General features: G+C 42.4%; 1 protein-coding gene across 1 annotated transcript in view; it reads right to left on the minus strand.

Annotated features, from left to right (window-relative positions):
- The window catches only part of CHCHD3 (coiled-coil-helix-coiled-coil-helix domain containing 3), a 159,740-nt gene that overhangs the window by 14,626 nt on the left and 125,527 nt on the right, over positions 1-19,587 (minus strand). Inside the window, exon 6 of the mRNA XM_058805107.1 lies at positions 14,576-14,646. Within this exon, the coding sequence (XP_058661090.1) occupies positions 14,576-14,646 (71 nt within the window). The remainder of the gene's footprint in view (positions 1-14,575; positions 14,647-19,587) is intronic.

A 19,587-nucleotide genomic window follows, 5' to 3' on the forward strand; every position in this document is an offset into this window, starting at 1 on the left:
TCATCCACTTAAATGATCTATTTTAGTGTTATTCCTGTCCCTGCATTAAATTTTCCACTGTAACTTTACATCACTGTGTGTGTAAAGCACACAGACACACCAAAAAATATCCAGACAGGTCCAAATGAGCAGCATAAACCAAATGCAGGACAGTAAAGCACATTGTGGATTTATTAGTGCCACTTATTTCCTAAGAGCTACAACTCACTGCAGGCTTTGTAAAGGACTAACATCACACCATCATCCCAAACCCTGGTGATAAAATCTTCACTGAGCCTCACACTGAAAAAAAACACCCCAAACCAACCAGTTTTGCCCTTCTAAAGGTGCTAAATAATATGTTCTAACAAGCAGGCACTTTTATCCTCTCTAGCAAAGGTCAACTACAGCACTCAGCACAAAGAACCACAAGACACTAACTCGTGGCACATTATTATCCAAATATTACTCTCCAGAGCAATATATATTTAACTATTCTCTTCAGCTATAAAAGGCCCCAAACCTCTGTTAAGTGACCACAAAAATCAAAGATATTATGGGCAGAAGCAGTGTCCAGAAAAAGCAATCACCAGTTAAACACTTCGGGTGACGATTACTCGAGGGAACTGAAGGTTGTAATCTTAAGAGAAAGCAAAATAAATGCCAATTTTTCATTTGGCCATGAAGTTATTTAGGAAAACAGGCTTGGATTCACTCTGCTAAGCCGCAAAGGCCATGTGTGGTTCTACAAATCTTGGGTTGGGATGAGGCTGAGCCACTCTTTTCAGAAAACAGAATCAGCTGGGTGGCAACAACAAATTCATCAATCAAACGATTCAACAATCAAATGTAATCAACTCCTACAAAGAGAAATAATCCCACTGAGAGAGTGCTGAGAACCAGGGGCCACTGCACCTTGCTCTAATATATCTTAAGACTAAGATATCTGGATGATTTTTTCTTTTTTAAAATACTTTTGTTGTTGTGTTTCTCTACACAATGATGTTATTGATGCATTTATTGTAGATGTTGTCATCAACTCCAACAAAGAGCAATAATCCCACTGAGAAGGTGCTGAGAATATATCTGAGCCTTGAGATATCTGTATGATTTTTTTTCTCTTTTTTAAAATACTTTTGTTGTTGTGTTTTTCTACACAATGATGTTATTGATGTATTTATAGTGAATGTTTTGGAATTTTACTTTTTTTCTAGTGTGGTTTGGATTAGATTATGGTAGATGGTGGGGTTGTGTTTTTATTTTTGGGGTAGTTGTTTTTAGGTGTACTGTATGTTTTTTTAGGTGAAAGTAAAGTGAGGTTTGTATTTTATTGTTAAAGGAATGGAGAAAAATTGATAATGTTAATAGAGGGATGTTATTTTGTTGTTCTGGATTCTAGTTTGTATTGGAGTTTTAACATGTTTGGTATAGTAGTGTTTAATGGAGTTATTTTATTTAAGGTATGATATTTCATAGTTTATATTTATTTTTAATAATAATAATTTAAATAATAATTTTTATTAATAAAAACATTAGTACTGTTTGGCGTAGTAGTATTTAATGGTGGAATTATTTTATTTAAGGCATGATAGTTTATCATTATTATTTTTGAAAATAATAATAATGGTAATAATAAATTTATTTTTAATAATAAAAATAAATCAGTACTGTTTCGTAATACTGTTTAAAGGTGGAGTTATTTTATTTAAGGTATGATAGCTTATAGTTAATATTTATTTTTTAATAATAATAATAATAATAATAATAATAATAATAATAATAATAATAATAATAATAATAATGTTAATAATATAATTTTATTAATAAAATTATTATATGTAACTTTTAATAATAATGATAATAATAATTTAATAAAAAATATATCATGTGTTACAGAAACATGAAAACAGAATGCCCTCAACATCCTTTGTGGTTGAGGGCATTCTGGGTGTGCCAGTGCTGCTGTAGACAGAGCCCAAGGGCAGCTGGGCACAGGCACCTTGTCACTGACATATTTTATGAAAAACCCTTTTGCCAGGATTTTTTCTCCTGAGAAGCTGGGAAACTTCAGCTTCTCCATGTATTGCTCCTTTGGAATGTGATTTGGAGAACTGTTTGCCCAGCATGTGAATTGTTTTTAATTAATGACAAATCCCAGTCCAGCTGTGCCAGACTCTGCTCAGTCACAAGATTTTATTATTCATTCCTTTCTACGTTTCTGATGTCTCCTTTCTCTTTCTTTAGTATAGTGTTAATATACCATTTTCTTTTAATATAATATATATCATAAAATAATAAATCAGCCTTCTGAAACATGGAGTCAAGATTCCCATCTCTTCCCTTGTCAGGGTTGCCTGCAAATTCCACAGCACCTTTCAGGAGCTGTGAGAGTGCTGGGGGCACCCTGAGTCTCCTTTCCTGCAGGCTGAGCACCCCCAGCTCCCTCAGGGCTCCCTGATTTGTGTTCCAGCCCCTCTCAGAGCAGCTGGGTCCCTGCAATGTCCCAGGCCGGGTTGGACACTGGGGCTGGAGCAGCCTGGCACAGTGGGAGGTGTCCCTGCCATGGCACTGCACGGTCTGGAATGTTCCTTCCAACCCAAACCATTCCCTGGATCTGTGAGGGCACCAGAGGAACGGTCTGAGGCAGAAGATCCTGATGGAAACCTCAGTGCCAGCTCACAAAAACCCCTGATGGAAACCTCAGTGCCAGCTCACAAAAACCCCTGATGGAAACCTCAGTGCCAGCTCACAAAAACCTTCCCAAGGTCTCTCCTCGCCCCCTCCCTGTGCAGGCAGCATTAATTAGACACTGCCTCATTTAACAGAACTCACTCTGCTCCAAGAAAGTCATCCTTGTGTTTTATAACCTCAGCACAATTTTCAAGCTCTGATTTCTTTTTGCAAGGTCTTCAGGTGGTTTGGTGAAGGGATGCTTTTAAGTTAAAGCAGCTCAAGTTTGACAAACTTTAGATTAACCACTCACATTTTCCCCAGTCAGGTCGTGCCCCTTGATTTCAATTTGTTCCTCACTAAAGTTTTCTGCTAATTGCTGCTGTGTGAAGAATTCGTCTTGCTGCTCCTGAGGCTCATCTTGTCACAAAGGATGGTTTGAGAGAAAGAAAATAGTTCTGAAACCTGGTGATCTTTGCCATCATGTTGGGATTTTTGGGTTTGTTTTGAAGGGGCTTAAATGCAACAGTGTGAAATAACCCTCAGAGAACAGTCATAATTTAGGGGAAAATGAATCAGTGATGGGAATTGTAAGAAAAGCAGCATTTTTCACCACAGACCTTTCCTGCTCCTCCTCCTCCTCCTGGCATCATTTGAGCAAGCAGGTATAATTTCAGTGACCTCTTTCATTCCATACAAACAAAAAAAAGCCTCTCTGGGGGTGCTGCCACTAGAAACCAGCAGGATTTTCTCACCTTCATCCCACTCAGTGGGAAAGGTGAGTCCACTTAAAAGCTGAGGAGGGAATAAGTGCAAAATCCCCCCCTTTAAAGGTACAGGGAGTTCATAGAGACAATAATGAACATAATTACAGTTAGTTATTGTTTGCTCTGCTCACAACCCTACTTCATAATGCTCCTGCCAGCAGAGCTGCTTTATGGGATGTCTTTTTCAGGCAGCAAACCTTTTCATAAATCAAAGCCTCCAAGCAATACCAGGCAGTTTCTCCTGCAGCCTGTTTGAAAATAAAAGTTAACACCGAGCCCTGGCTGTTATCAATCCTCATAAATGTGTCCATGATACAGCAAATCTGTTCCATATTACCCCAGCTCTGCTCCTAATGCATGCACAGGAGCAAACCCAGGGGCTTAATGGAGCTCCTAAATGCCTTGGAAGTGGGAGCCACGCTAAGTGGCAAGGGAAGTTTGAAAGGAATAACTGCTTTGCTCATTTCTTTCCATGCAGGATCAAATTATTCCCCTTCCAGCTTGAAAAATGTGTATTGTGCTACAATACACAAAATAGAGACCCCAGGAAAACGTGGGTTGTGTTTAAGGGACTGCAATTGGAAGGGGAAATTATGAGGATTTCAGGAATTTCTTTTAGCGCAGATCTGTGGGACTGAGGGGTTTTATATTCAGGTAGTGAACTGAAAACCTGACAGAATTTATAAACTTATTGCTGTGGCACCCATTCCCTCTGAAAGAGGAGAAGGGGAACTGATCTGTATTCATTTGTACTTTCCAGGGCCTGCAGGGGCTCCAGCAGAGCTGCAGAGGGACTGGGGACAAGGCCTGCAGGGACAGCACCCAGGGAATGGCTCCCACTGCCAGAGGGCAGCCATGGGTGGCATCTTGGCAATGAGGAATTCCTGCCTGGGCTGGCATTGCCACAGCAGCTGGGGCTGCCCCTGATCCCTGCAGTGCCCAAGGCCAGGCTGGAGCAGCCTGGGATGGTGGCATTGGAATGGGATGGGCTTGAAGGGCCCTTCCCACCCAAACCATTCTGGGATTTGGGACACTCAGAATCCATCCCCGGGGATTTTTATGGAAGTTGGGGATGGCAAAGGGAAGGGAGACCCTTCCTGGAGTGCTGAGATTGCCAGTGAAGCCCCCAGAGCCCAAAATCCCTTCCTAGAGAGGAGTCGGGGTGGGGATGGATCCAATGCCAGGCTGGGAGAGCTGGGAATGGAGGGAATTCCCTGGAGAGGGAGCCTGGGGTGGGATTTTGGGAAGGGATTCCCAGAGCAGCTGGGGCTGCCCCTGATCCCTGCAATGGCCAAGGTCAGGGTTTGGAGCCCCCTGGGACAGTGGGAGGTGTCCCTGCCATGGCATCCATGACACACAGGATGTCCTTTAAGGACCCTTCCCACCCAAACCATTCTGTGATCCTATGATTTAACCACTTTAAAGAAACCTAAATGCTCATTTTACAAACCTTATTTTCTGAGTCTGACAGCCTTTTACAACCACCTCCATGATTTTTGAGATTATTTCCCCAAATATTTACTGCCCACTTTGCCTTTAAGCTGTGATTTCCCTCAGGTGCACTCCAAGCAGAATGGCTGTGGTGTATTTTTTCCCCCTGATTTTCCAACACTCCTGGAAAGGAGATTAAAATAAAAGAGAGGAACCACATGTCATGTGGTAACAGAGATAATTTGTAATTCATTCTTCACCCTGTACCCAGGAACAGGTGAATTCTCCTTAAAAAAACCCCACCAGCAGCTCTGGGAAATATTCTCCCTTCCCCAAAGGCAGGTGTGTGCTGGAGGCTCCCAAGTGAGATTTGTAGGATTTGATCCTACAGATGGCTTGGCCTCATTAAAAACATCCTTAGAAAAGGTATTTGTAAATCTCAGCCACAAAAGATTAGGAAATACAGAACAAATTAATAACAAAAAGGAGCTGCTGTGGGGTTTAACCTCCCAGCTTTAATGCTGTAATTGGGAAATCTGTGACTGGTGTTCAGAGGAAATCCCAACAATGGATAAAGTATTAAATCAAGAGGCTTTGCACTTTGTTTGGAATAAACCTGGGGAGGGAGGAGGCAGCCAGATGTGCCCTGGAATGCCAAACACACCAGGAGGAGCTGCTCATTCCTCAGGAGCAGCTCCCAAACCTGCAGCCACAGCAGGGATGGTCCCAATGGGGGCATCCAGGAATTCCCCCAGCACTCATTCCCAGTATAATTCCCAGTATAAATTATATTCCAAAATAATTTATTTATTTATAAATAAATAAACTTTTATAAATAAATCCCCAAAGGAGAATCAGAACCAATTCCAGGAGGCCACCAAGGTGTGAGGGCAGAGTTTCACTTGATTCTTTCACAGGGAAATGAAAATTACTTCTTTAAAATGACTTTGGGTTTCTCTGTAAGCAGAAAATGCTTGAAAATGGAGATGCAGGAAATGCAAAAAATGGAGAAAATGGAGAAACGCAGCAATGGATGAACACATTTCTCTTTCCAACACACCCTGAACAGGAAAAGAACCTTCTGAATAGGGAAAGGACCTGCAGATCATAAAATCACAGAGTGGTTCAGCTTGGAAAAGACTTTAAAGATCTTCAAGTTCATCCAGTTCTAACTCCCCTCCCACAGGCAAACTTTCCCACAGAGTTATCCCACAATACCCTACACAGTTATCCCCTTCCATCCTACTCAGTTATCTCCCCACAACAATATCCTAAAGTAATTATCCTGTTCTACCTGTCCCCCTTCCTAAAAAATCTTTTATTTTACATATTAATTCATAGAAAAATTTAAAAAAAAATCTACTCCTCACTTGGTGCTTTACAAACATTAATTTTAAGATTGCTTTCTTAATTTTTAGATTGCTTTCTCACAGAGTTATCTCACCATATCGTATACAGTTATCCCACTCCATCCTACACAGTTAATTTAAAATAATTCTATTAATTAACAGAAAATTTAAAAAATTCCTACTCCTGACTTGGTGTCTTACAGACAGTAATTTTAATTTTGGTTTCTTAATTTTAAGATTGCTTCCTCACAGAGTTATCCCACAATATCCTACACAGTTATCCCACTCCATCCTGCACAGTTATCCCCTCACAACAATATCCTACAATAATTACCCTGTTCTACCTGTCCCCCCTCCCAGAAAATACTTTATTTTACATATTAATTAATAGAAATTTTTAAAAAAATTCCTACTCCTGACTTGGTGCTTTACAAACATTAATTTCAAGATTGCTTTCTTAATATTAAGATTGCTTTCTCCATTTTAAGATTGCTTTCTCCCAGAGTTATCCCACAATATAAGATTGCTTTCTCCATTACAGAGAGTAAAGGATCTCACTGTGGGAAAAGCTGGGGATAGCCTGAGGGGAGATTTAATGAATGTATCCATGATTTCTAGAAAGGGGAAAAAAAAAGATTATGCCAAAGATGGAAAGAACTGACTTGCCCTCTTTATTAATGTGCTACATTTTGAATAATGGATTTTAAAAGTTAATGTAACTCTCAAAAACACCATCAGAGCTTCAATCCAGCCTCCTGACCAAACCAGCAAGTTTAAATTCCACATCAGAGCTCAGAGATGTCAATGAAAACACATCCTCATGCCCAGATTCTCTGTGAAAGACAAACACACAAATATTTCACCAGGTTCCCCTTTGTTCTGAAGGGATCTGCATCCAAATGCACAATTCATGTTTTATCCAGCCCTTGCTCCTAAGGGACTGCACTGATCAAAGAAACCAAGTTAAATACCTGAGTGGCTGCAGGGAAACCCAAAATTGTCATGGCTGAAGTGACAATCACAGGTGAACAAACTGCAAAGTGCCTTTAGGGAATTCTGAGATGCCAAAGGATTCTCTGATTCCTTTAGAGGTGCAGAGCAACTGAGACAGGGGAGCTGCTGCCCACCAAAATCCCCTCTCTAAACTGGAACTGGGCGATTTGTAAGGGTCAAAGCACAATCTCTCGTACAAAACAAAGTCCAAGAGAATTCTTGAGTGAGCTCTGCTCCTGTAGCCCTCAGCCCACCAAAATCCCCTCTCTAAACTGGAACTTGCTGATTTTTAAGGTTCCTGGGTCAAAGCACAACCTCTTGCACAAAGGAACAGAAAGCCCAAGAGAATTCTTGAGTGAGCTCTGCTCCGATAACCCTCAGCCCACCAAAATCCCCTCTCTAAACTGGAACTGGGTGATTTTTAAGGGTCAAAGCACAATCTCTTGTACAAAACAAAGTCCAAGAGAATTCTTGAGTGAGCTCTGCACCTGTAGCCCTCAGCCCACCAAAATCCCCTCCTAATTTTTGATTTTTAACGTCCGTGGGCCAAAGCACAATTTCTTGAACAATGCAGCAGAAAGTCCAAGAGAATTCTTGAGTGAGCTCTGCTCCGATAACCCTCAGCCCACCAAAATCCCCTCTCTAAACTGGAACTGGGTGATTTTTAAGGGTCAAAGCACAATCTCTTGTACAAAACAAAGTCCAAGAGAATTCTTGAGTGAGCTCTGCTCCTGTAGCCCTCAGCCCACCAAAATCCCCTCTCTAAACTGGAACTTGGTGATTTTTTAGGTCCTTGGATTAAAACACAATCTCTTGTACAAAGCAGCACAAAGTCCAAGAGAATTCTTGAGTGATCTCTGCTCCTGTAGCCCCCAGCCCTGCTCCTGTAGCCCTCAGCCCACCAAAATCCCCTCTCTAAACTAGAATTGGGTGATTTTTAAGGTCCCTTGGTCAAAGCACAATCTCTTGTACAAAGCAGCACAAAGTCCAAGAGATTTCTTGAGTGAGCTCTGCTCCTGCAGCCCTCAGGTGAATCCAAGCCCTGAGTGGAAGAACTGAGCAAAGAAAAGAGTTTATTCAAAAGGAACAGGGTTTGGGATGTGCAGGGTGAACAAGAGGCTGGAAAGGTTTATTCAAGTCTCCTCCCAGCTGCAGCAGCTCTGTGCTCTCAGAACCTGGGCTGGTTTCAAGCTAACAGGGTGCTGGAAAACTGCACCCACACCTGGCTTGTGCAGTGAAATGTGTTTGAGATCACAGCCCTCTGCTTGAAGCACTTCAGAAACCTCTCCTGGTGGCAGCACAGCTGTGTGTGAAGAGGTGCAAGAGCAGGAGGAGGAATGAGACCTTTGGGTACCTCTGTTGCTAAGGAAAGCTGAGGGGCTGAGCTGAGCTGTGGTATTTAACTCTTTAATTCCCAGCATCACTTACAAACAGCTCGCACCTCTCTCGTTGGAGTGCAAGCCTCTCCGAGTTCCTCAGAGAGAGAGATGAATGCAGGGCTTGAATTAAAGCCTTTAGAGAAATCAAGATCTATTAAGCCACATAGATATGAAGCAGAAGTGCAGGTTTAAGTTTTAAGCAAGTGGAAGTGTAAATTATAGTTTTAAGTTAGTAGAAATATATTTTAAGCCTTAAGAAACTGTGCTAGCTAGTAAAGGTCCTAAAGCCTAGTTTAAAAGTTCAGTAACTTAGCTCCAAACATAACAAAAACAGAACCTTGCCACTATAATAGGTAGAATTATTCACATAAACAGATAAAATTACATGTGTAAATAGATAGAACTATTCAGGTAGATAGATAAACTCATACATGTAAATTTTAAGGAAGAAAACAGATAATATTATAGGTTTAGATAATACTCTATAGATAATATTATAGATATAGATATATAGATATAGACATAGATATAGATATAGATACAGATATAGATATATAGATATAGAGATATAGAGATATAGATAATATTATATGTGTAGTTTTTAGGTAAGAACTGACACTACTTTTGTACTCCTTTTGCACATTAGAATCAAGTTCACATTGGTTTGGAAAGAATGTTTTAGAATCGTGTTTTTTGCTGATTGATGTTTTATCGATAAAACGCCCTGTAATGGGGGGCAAGAAACAACAACCACAACAACAAGAAGAGAAGGAAAGAAGAAGAAAAAAAGAAAAAAAGAAGAAAAAGGGGCTGTGGTGCCTGCAGCTGCTGCTCCGGCTTGGGACTCTCAAAAAAATGCCAGAAAGCTTTAGCAGGGACTTTAACACCTTGAACTCTTTGCCTTTCAGACTGATATATTCATGCAATAAACAACTCCTCATGTCCCTTTGAAGACCCCAGACCCAGTAACACCTCAGCACTCTCTAGGGGATGTCAGGAGGAACCTGGACCACCATCCATGTGACAAAAAAATCAAGGATACCACCAGCAACAGCATCACCAAGGCCAACAACCCTGCAGTGATTCTCTCTCCTGACAAAGCACCACTTATATTTGCTGTATTTGTAAAAGAAAACATTAATTCAGGAGGTTTCTGTGCACAGCTCACTGCCCTTGGCTAAGCAAAAAAAAGCAGAACTAAAGACACAAAGCCTGCAGGATTTTTTTGTAGCTTCCTATTTTCTGCTATTGACAAAACACTAGGTGGGATTTCATAAATAACTGGTAATTTGTAGTTTAACTTTAGGTTTAAAAGCAGCTGCTTTTAATTCAAGGCCAGGCTGGAGCAATTTGGTCCAAGGAAGGTGTCCCTGCCCATGCAGGGGGTGGAATGGGATGAGCTTTGAGGTCCCTTCAACCCAAACCATTTTGGCAATCAGTGATGTTATTTAAGGGGCAAGCTGCAAGTCTGTCTCTGCACAAGGAGAAATAAAGCACAAATTCTTGGCCTGGCTCTCTGCACCACAGATTTCTGTGTTACAGAGTTAAGTGAATGCACCATGATGGTGACTGAAGATATTTGCATTAAGAAACTATCAATATTTTTAATTTACAGGCAGTGCAAGAGCCCTTTAAAAGTCACCATATGTGCCCCAACATCAGAAGGGTAACGAGGACAGAAAATAAAGCCACACTTCCCTGGACTCGCTCCAAAGTCATCAATAAAAAGCTGATTTTCTCTCTACCCTGCTTTTTTTCCCTCAGTGTCCAGAGAATTGGCACCACAGCTTTGTGACATAATTATATCTGAATATCCAAGTGTTGCTGTTATTAATTTACTGTGGTTTCATTGTGCTCCTTCTCAGCTTCACAGCTCACAACAGCATCACTCAGAACACCCAGGAAATATTGGGAATATTTCAAATATTCACAGCTGTGCATCAAACAGAACTTCATGGGGGAGGTGTCCATGGCAGGGGTGGAACTGGATGATCCTTAAGGTCCTTCCCAGCCAAACCACCCATTATTATTAATTTCTGATCATAACAATGTCTTAAATTTTATTTTCAGTAAACATTAATGACCTGGGCTTTGTGATTGAAAAATCCTAATTAAAGAAAGATATTATATATCTTATTGGTGATTTGTCATTTATTATTGGTGATTTGTCATTTATTGGTTATTTGTCATTTATTCCCACTCCTTCTATGGGAATTGATGGAGACAGTCATGTCCAAAAGATTCATAATAAAGGATTCATAATAAAGGACTAAAGCCCCTTTAGAGGGGCTCAGACATTCTGAGATTAATTGTGGAGGAGCTCTTTGCAACTGCACAATCAGAGTTTTTGAAGAAACAATCTCAAGTAATTTGACACAAATTTACACCACACATACACAGTGAAAGTGGAGGAGCTCACACTTGGGACCTAACCACAAAAAGGTATTTTTTTCTGTATTTATTCTGAATCACAAATTCAGAATAAACACCCAACACTTCCAGCTGCATCCTCTGGATCACAACTGTCACTGTCCAAGCAAACTTTGGGGAATTCATTCCATTACTGGGGGGAACCTCACCCCAAACTGATCAGTCAACCCCCTAGGAGGATTTGGGGTTTCCATCAGTCTGGATGGCTGGGAATGAAGTTTTTCCCAAAAAACCCCAGCAGCAAGAAACAATTCCATGTTGTCCACAAGACAGCAGAGCAGGAGAGGAATATTTAGGCAAAATATTTAGGAAAAAGCACTGCTGCACAGCTATGAATGCTGAATACACCACCAGAAATCAAAACCCACCCAAGAGAAAATTTGTGTGGTGTAAATTTGACACAAATTTACACCACACATACACAGTGAAAGTGGAGGAGCCCAAACCTGGGACCTAACCACAAAACTGTATTTTTCCTGTATTTATTCTAAATCTGTGATTCAGAATAAACACCCAACACTTCCAGCTGCATCCTTTGGATCACCACTGTCAGTGTCCAAGCAAACTTTGGGGAATTCATTCCATTATTGGGGGGAACCTCACCCCAAACTGATCAGTCAATCCCCCAGGAGGATTTGGGGTTTCCATCAGTCTGGATGGCTGGGAATGAAGTTTTTCCCAAAAAACCCCAGCAGCAAGAAACAATTCCATGTTGTCCACAAGACAGCAGAGCAGAGAGGAATATTTAGGCAGAATATTTAGGAAAAACTGCTGCACAGCTATGAATGTTAAATATGCCACCAGAAATCAAAACCCATTGAAGATAAAAACATTTATTTCAGGCTGCCTTTGCCCTCTCTGCTTCTTAAATGAATAATGAAGATGTCACTTGGCTCCAGACACCACGGGGGAATAAAATGTCACTGCTGCAGCTGCCGAATTTCCCGCTCCCAGCCCTCCAAATTAAGGGAAAAAACCCACAAAACAAAGGGGGAATTTGATTAGGAAAAGTTCAAATCCTTGCCCAAAGCCCAGCTCTTCCTGTAACATTGCATTCTTCTCTCCTTGTGTAAACTCCTCATTAGAACAGAGCCATGTTCATAATGGAATAATTGGGGTTATAATGGAACTGTGGGAAGATAATTCCAGCTTTAGGAGGGGCAGCATGGCCCTGTAATGTTGTTTTAATGTGATTTGGGAACTGCAGGAACTGCCTGAACCTGCTCATTTAGGATTTGATCAATGGGAAGTAGGCTGGCAAAGAGATGGAGCATTTGATAATTCCCAATTTGATCAATGTGAATCAGGGCTTTGGTGGAGATAAAACATTCCTCATGGATATTTGGAATATCACTTTAATGCAGGCAGCAACAGGAACTGCAGACATAAGACTTACCAGGTCTCTGATCCAAACCCATGTGGGATATTTGTATTTTTCCCCTTTTAATAGAGTTTAATTATCCCTAAAGACTGATGAAGCTACACTTGATGTAATTTCGGGGATTAAATGGAGGAAGGAAAATCCAGAAAATATTAAATATATAAAAACACCATCCACTTCTTGCTGTGGGAAGTGATGCAGCTTAAAAAGTGGAAGAAATTCAAGCTATAGCACTAAAACTGGGCACCTAATTCTAGACATGCCTAAAATAAAGTCAGACTATTTGCTACCAACACCACAATTAGATCCATTAATCTTGCACTTGGAACCTGCAATCACAGGCAGCACATGGCTTTATGCATTAACAAAATTTAGCAGCTCAACCTTATTTAATTCTTCTTTTACAGCCAATTAAACAACTCTTTAAACACCACTGGAGCCTCTGTCCTCTCAATCCTCACGTGCAATTAAACTGCACATGAGAAGTGCCAAAAGAGCATCTTCAGGTCTCACTAAATCATTCCTCATTTATCCATCAAGTTCCATAAAAGAGGCAGTGATAAAATAACACCTCCTGCATTGAAACCTTCAATAAAGAGACACTGTGTTTAAAAGGATTTTATGTAAGGAAAAAACCTTGAAATTGTAAAGTAATATTGGTATTTCAGGCACTTCATCAAATCTGCCACAATTTATGTGCATATTTCAGGCACTTTTTTCTTTCATTTTGTTTTCTTGGAAGGCAATGGACCAATACTGGATCCACAGAGATGTAAAAATTCCCAATAATTTTTAGGAAATTTGGTTTGAGGTGGAAAAGCAGGACAGTGATTGCAGTACTGCTATTACAGAGCAGTCAAATGATGATTTCAATTTATACCTTTAGTTTCTAGAAAATTAAGAAAACTCCAATCCCATCAAGGATTGGACCTTCCTCAGTAAATATTCCTTGATTTCTGCACCCTATAAAACGATTTTCTTAATTTTCTTAAATTTCTAAATTTTCTTAAATTTCTTTGATGCTCAGGTCTGGCCCCTGCTCCATCCACAGCTCCATTTGTGCACAGACAGGAACCCAAAGAATTGGATTTATTTAGGAAATCCTTTATGTACCAGGAGGAAAAACCCAATCCCAAACCCACCTCTGCTCACTAAACCCACCCAGAGCCCTTCAGCAAAACCTCAAATCCCACCAAAAGCTTCTTTTGGAATAATGCATGTGAAATGAGGCAATCATTTGATTTAGAAAGCTGAAAATATCCCCCTGTAACAGAGGAAGGAGACACCCAGGTGGGAATTTCATCCCAACTTTCCTGGATTTGCAGACATGATGGAAAAACCTCTAAATTATGTTTAAACCAGCCCTTGATCAATGGTCATCCTGTTTAAGGACAGATTAATTCAGTGTTCAATATAGTCTGACCATTAAACACTACAAAATTTTTATCTATACACCCAAGAATATTCAACAATTCCTGCTGTTAAAGAGATAAAATGAGTTTTTCTTATACTTTAAAATTATATTTGTGTCATTATCAGCAGCTCAGAAAGGATTTTTCTCTTCCTGCTCATCAAAAACCAAAACAAAACACAAAACCAGAAGAAAATCCCTCCACAAATCTACGAAAATCGCGGCAGAATAATTCATTTTTCTGCAGCAGTTCTTGGTTAGAGGAGAGAATTGAGGTTGTAAAAAGTTCTGTGTCCTCACTGAAATGATGAATGGGCCCTGGAGCCTGAGGGATGGAGCAGCCCAAAGGGAAGGTCCAAGGCCAGGGGTCACTGTCACTTTGATCCATCAATTACCAGATCTTCACTTCACTTTCTTCAGCACTAATAAAAATTATTCCATCTGACCTTCACTGCCGAGGGCACAGTGAAATTCCTCATTTAAATCCTTCCCGTGGCGCCATTGTGATGCAAAGCTGGAATCTCATTTTTGGTGCTCCATCAAATCTATTTTTAGACTAATTCATGCTTCTTATCAACTAGAAATTAATAAATGTACACAAAGCGTGCAGCCCATTTCTCTGCAGCTTGTGGTTCCTACACGTTGGCCTCCAAATTCTCCCAAATTCCCTCCTTTCAACAGCCAGGGGGACTGACAGGATCTGTGAGGGAGGAAAGGGGAATGATTGTGCATTTTCATGGGGTAAGAACTCAGCCAGCTGCCAGGAAAAACCAGGGGGGACTCACTTGAAACGAGCTGAGACCTCATCAGCAGCTTTTTGGTATTGCTCAGTGGTGACTTTGTAGAACTGGGCACTCTGGAAAGAAAAAACAGAATAAATACAGATTTCAGTTAGCATCATTTATAATATCTAATCAATAAAGCTGATTTGGGATTTAAGCTGTTTCAAAAAACTGTCAAAACTTCACCATAAAATGACAGAGTTTCAGAAATCACTTTTTTTTTTTTTTTAAATAAGTGTGTCTTGATTATGCAAAAGGAATGGCTCTTGGGGAATAAACTCCAAAGGGACATGAGGCAAGAATCCCATATTTAGCACAAGGTGTTCCAGGAGTCTCTGCAACTTCTTCATTAGAAATTAAACTCCAAACAGTGATTTTAGATTTCTCTGCAGTGCCCTGTTTGTGTTCCTCACACACATCTCCCTCCTGCCTCACAGGTGACATTGAGCCAAGCTTCAAAATCCCACAATAAATTAACAAAGGCTGGAATTTCCCTTCTGCTTTTTGCCTTGAAAACGCCTCTCTGAGGATTTACTGGAATATTCCAAACTCCCAGATTGCTTCCATCAGTTGCTAATTTCAATTTCTAAAGCCAGAAGAGATTTTTCATCTCCCCCAAACCCAGGGATGGCTTTGACTCAGTTCAACAAAATCCTTAATTTCCAAAGTACAGGTGAGAGATGCTCACCAAGCCACAGAAATTTTCTATGTGAAAATGCTGTGCCAGGGAGGTTCAGCTTTGATTTGGGAAAATTCCTTCATGGAAAGGCTGGTTAGGCATTGGAACAGCTGCAGGGGTGGAGTCCCCATCCCTGGAGGGATTTAAAGCCCTGTGGAGGTGGCACTTGGGGACACAGCTCAGTGGTGGCCCTGGGAATGGTTGGATTTGATGACCTCAAAGGTCTTTTCCAGGCTGAAGAATTCTGTGATGCTGCAGGCTGAGATAAATCACTGGGATGTTGTTTTGCTCCATGTCTCAAGAACACAGAGGTGGCATTTTTCAGGAGGTTTTTATAGCCTGGGCACAGCTGGACCTCAGCTGTGATAACCAAGGCACCTGGCTGCCCAGCTGGAGGGAGAAAGCAAAGTTCGAGCAGCTCCAAATCCCCTGAAATCATTTTCCTGGGAGTGCTGCTGGAAACAGGGCATGGAGAAGCAAAAAGGTTCTGCTGGCACTTGCAGGAACTCTGGTGTGGCTTTGAGTCATGGGCATCCCAGGGAGCGATGTTAACATGGCAACAAAACATGACAACCCCACACTGTGTGATTGCATCAAAAGCAGCTGAACCCTTATTTTAACAACCTGGACTTGATCCTGTGCTTTGGAGTTATTGATGCCTCAATATTGATTTGGCATCTTCCAAATATTTAATTTGTGTCAGGCTGGGAGAGCTGGGAATGTTCAGTCTGGAGAGGAAAATGTTCTGGGGGAGCTCAGAGACCCTAAAGGGGCTCCAGCAGAGCTGCAGAGGGACTGGGGACAAGGCCTGCAGGGACAGCACACAGGGAATGGCTCCCACTGCCAGAGGGCAGCCATGGGTGGCATCTTGGCAATGAGGAATTCCTGCCTGGGCTGGCATTGCCACAGCAGCTGGGGCTGCCCCTGATCCCTGCAGTGCCCAAGGCCAGGCTGGAGCAGCCTGGGATGGTGGCATTGGAATGGGATGGGCTTGAAGGGCCCTTCCCACCCAAACCATTCTGGGATTTGGGACACTCAGAATCCATCCCCAGGGGTTTTTATGGAAGTTGGGGATGGCAAAGGGAAGGGAGACCCTTCCTGGAGTGCTGAGATTGCCAGTGAAGCCCCCAGACCCCAAAATCCCTTCCTAGAGAGGAGTCGGGGTGGGGATGGATCCAATGCCAGGCTGGGAGAGCTGGGAATGGAGGGAATTCCCTGGAGAGGGAGCCTGGGGTGGGATTTTGGGAAGGGATTCCCAGAGCAGCTGGGGCTGCCCCTGATCCCTGCAATGGCCAAGGCCAGAGTTTGGAGCCCCCTGGGACAGTGGGAGGTGTCCCTGCCATGGCAGGGGTGGCACTGGTGGGGCTTTGAGGTCCTTTCCAACCCAAACCATTCCGTGATTCCATAACACACATGGATGCCACCATCCAGACCATGGCAAGCACCATTCCCATTTTAATTTTGGGTAAAATAAAGCAGTTTAGCTTCAGACATTGATGTATGGAAAAGCAATATGATGAAAACATTTTTAGGGGAGGGAAAAAATGGGAAAGGCTGTAAGTGGAGAGATCACTCTTCCATAAAAGTCACACATGACACAGGTCCGTGGTCACTGGGTGAGTAAACATGTCCTGAGGAATATTTATCATTTTATGAGCACTGCAGGTCTCACTCCTGCAAAAACACTTCCTGAAATTCCAAAAGAGGCAACACCGACTACGAAAAATTGCAAAGAAAAACATTTTCCCTTCCCACTATAAGATTTCATCTTCCAAGCCTCTTCCCTGTGAACAATAATCTCAAAATGTACTGAAATCAGTGAATAAAATGCCAGCTCCAGACAGGGGCAAAATTGTAGTGCAGGGCTAATATTTTCTCACAAATGATAACAAATTGGGTAAGAGGCACTGCAGGCAAAGGTCAGGGCTGGATCAGCAGGAGCAGGGAGCTGTGCTGCACTCCCCAGCCCAGCCCCACTCCTCATCACTCATTTGCACTCAAACCCAGCTTGCCACGCACCCTCATTTATTTTTTCATAAATCACTGGTGTCCAGAGAGCAAATGGAAGTGAAATTCTCCTCACACCAGTGACCCCCTGGCACTCAGCAAGCCCAGGCAGGCCCAGGGGGATGGGATGGGATTTGTGGGGTGGGATGGGATCTGTGGGATGGGATGAGTGGGGTGGGATGGGATCTGTGGGGTGGGATGGGATCCATGGGATGGGATGGGATCCAAGAGATAGGATGAGATCTGTGGGATGGGATGCAATGGGATGGGATCTGTGGGGTGGGATGGGATCCGTAGGATAGGATGCAATGGGATGGGATCTGTGATATGGCATATGTGGGATGGGACGGGATCTGTGGAATGGGATGGGATGGCATCTGTGGAATGGGATGGGATCCAAGAGATAGGATGAGATCTGTGGGATGGGATGCAATGGGATGGGATCTGTGGGATGGGAAGGGATCTGTGGGGTGGGATGGGATCCGTGGGATGGGATGCAATGGGATGGGATCTGTGATATGGGATACGTGGGATGGGATGGGATCCAAGAGATAGGATGAGATCTGTGGGATGGGATAGGATCTGTAGGATGTAGGATCTGTAGGATCTGTAGGATGGGATCCATGGCAAGGCACAGCATGGGACCAGAATGACAGTTCAGCCTTGATTAAAATGAATCCCAGTTCCTCACACAGGACCAACCAGGAGGGCTTGACACACAGCTCAGATCTTCCAGAGAGGGTGAAACAAAGGCCAAGGTGAGGGGAAAGGAGTAGAAGGGTGCTAAAAATGCCAACAAATATTCTCTGATGAAATACAGGATAATTCAACAAAGTTCAGCATCTCAAATCTTTCCCCTGCTCAATTCCCTGAATCCACAGACAAAGAGTCAGAGTTAAAGCTTAAAGTGGAGGCAGAAAGTGCCCACCTGGATCATCCTCACCTTCACAGCTCCTGGGGACACCACTGGGCACCAACATTTTGCTTTAGCAGGTTCACAGTGATGCCTCAGGTTTAGCTTTTATATATTTCACATTCTGTGCTGCTTTAGTGTGTGGGTCTGGGCTCCATATTATGGGATGGTGAGAGCAGGGAGACAAAACAATTCCTGCTCCAGCTGGGCACCAAGGACAAATGCCCCAAATCTCAGCCCAGGAGCACAAACCCCGTGGGCTGGAGAGAGAAAAACAAGCAGGGTGGGACTGCCTGGGCTAAAGCTGCAATGGGACAATGAACTGCAAGGTGCAAATGGAGCAGAGCTGATCCCAGGGACAGACCCCGGCAGCGCTCGTGCATTTTGGGGCCGTTTTGGTTCATCTTGGGTGCAGCCCTGGCTGGGCTCTGGTGCTGCCCAAGGGGGATCCATTGAGTGTCACTGTGACATTTTCTGAAAAATCCCTTTGCCAGGATTTCTTCTCCTGGGAAGATGAGAAGCCTCAGCTCCTCCATGTTTTGCTGCTCTGGAATGTGGTCTGGAGATTGTTTATCCAAACATGTGAATTGTTTTTAATTAATGACCAATCACCATCAGCTGTGTTGGACTCTCTGAGTCAACCACAGGTTATTATTCATTCTTGTTAAGCTTTCTGATGTATCCTTTGTCTTTCTTTAGTACAGCATTCTTTAATACAATATAGCATCATAACATAATAAATCAGCCTTCTGAGAACACGGAGTCAAACTCTCATCTCTCACCTCGTCCTGGGGACCCTCACAAACACCACAATTGAGGAGAACCTTTGAATAAATCCCTGCTTTACTCTTTAACTCCATCTAATCTCTGTCCTAGCTCAGATTCCCAAGGCATCAGGACGAGCTCAGCGCAGGGTGAGCGTGGCCAGGGCAGGGCTGGGATGATGAATGGTTCTCCATCACCCCCTGTCCCCTCCCAGGCCAGCACTCACTGGAATCTTATTTAGGCTGCCATTTATCTTTCTTTGGGCCAGTCAATAAAGATGAACACAACAGTTGTAAGGATCGATTGCAATTTTTTCTCATTTTCAAGCATGAAGGAGCATTTCTGACATAAAAACAATATTCGGGGTGTACTTGTTCTGCTTTTTAATTGCAGTTCAAGTGATCAACTGAGCTGCTCTCTATGCCCAGAAGTTTTAATCCTACAAGCTATCAAGAAATCATTTGTTATCTTAGCTGAAGTGTGCTGTTTTGGCTCAGGTCTGCTACTGAAACTCACTCAGATTCCCTTTTAGAGATAAACTCTCTGTAACCCAGAGATGCAGTTTCGTTTTTCAAGTCTTCCCTAATCCTCCAGATAAAAGTGCAGTGGTCATTTCCCTAAATAGAGATTAAAAATGGGGCTGTAGCATCA

This window comes from Ammospiza caudacuta, chromosome 5 (genome assembly GCF_027887145.1).
Source record: "Ammospiza caudacuta isolate bAmmCau1 chromosome 5, bAmmCau1.pri, whole genome shotgun sequence".
In the NCBI taxonomy this organism is placed as follows: domain Eukaryota; kingdom Metazoa; phylum Chordata; class Aves; order Passeriformes; family Passerellidae; genus Ammospiza; species Ammospiza caudacuta.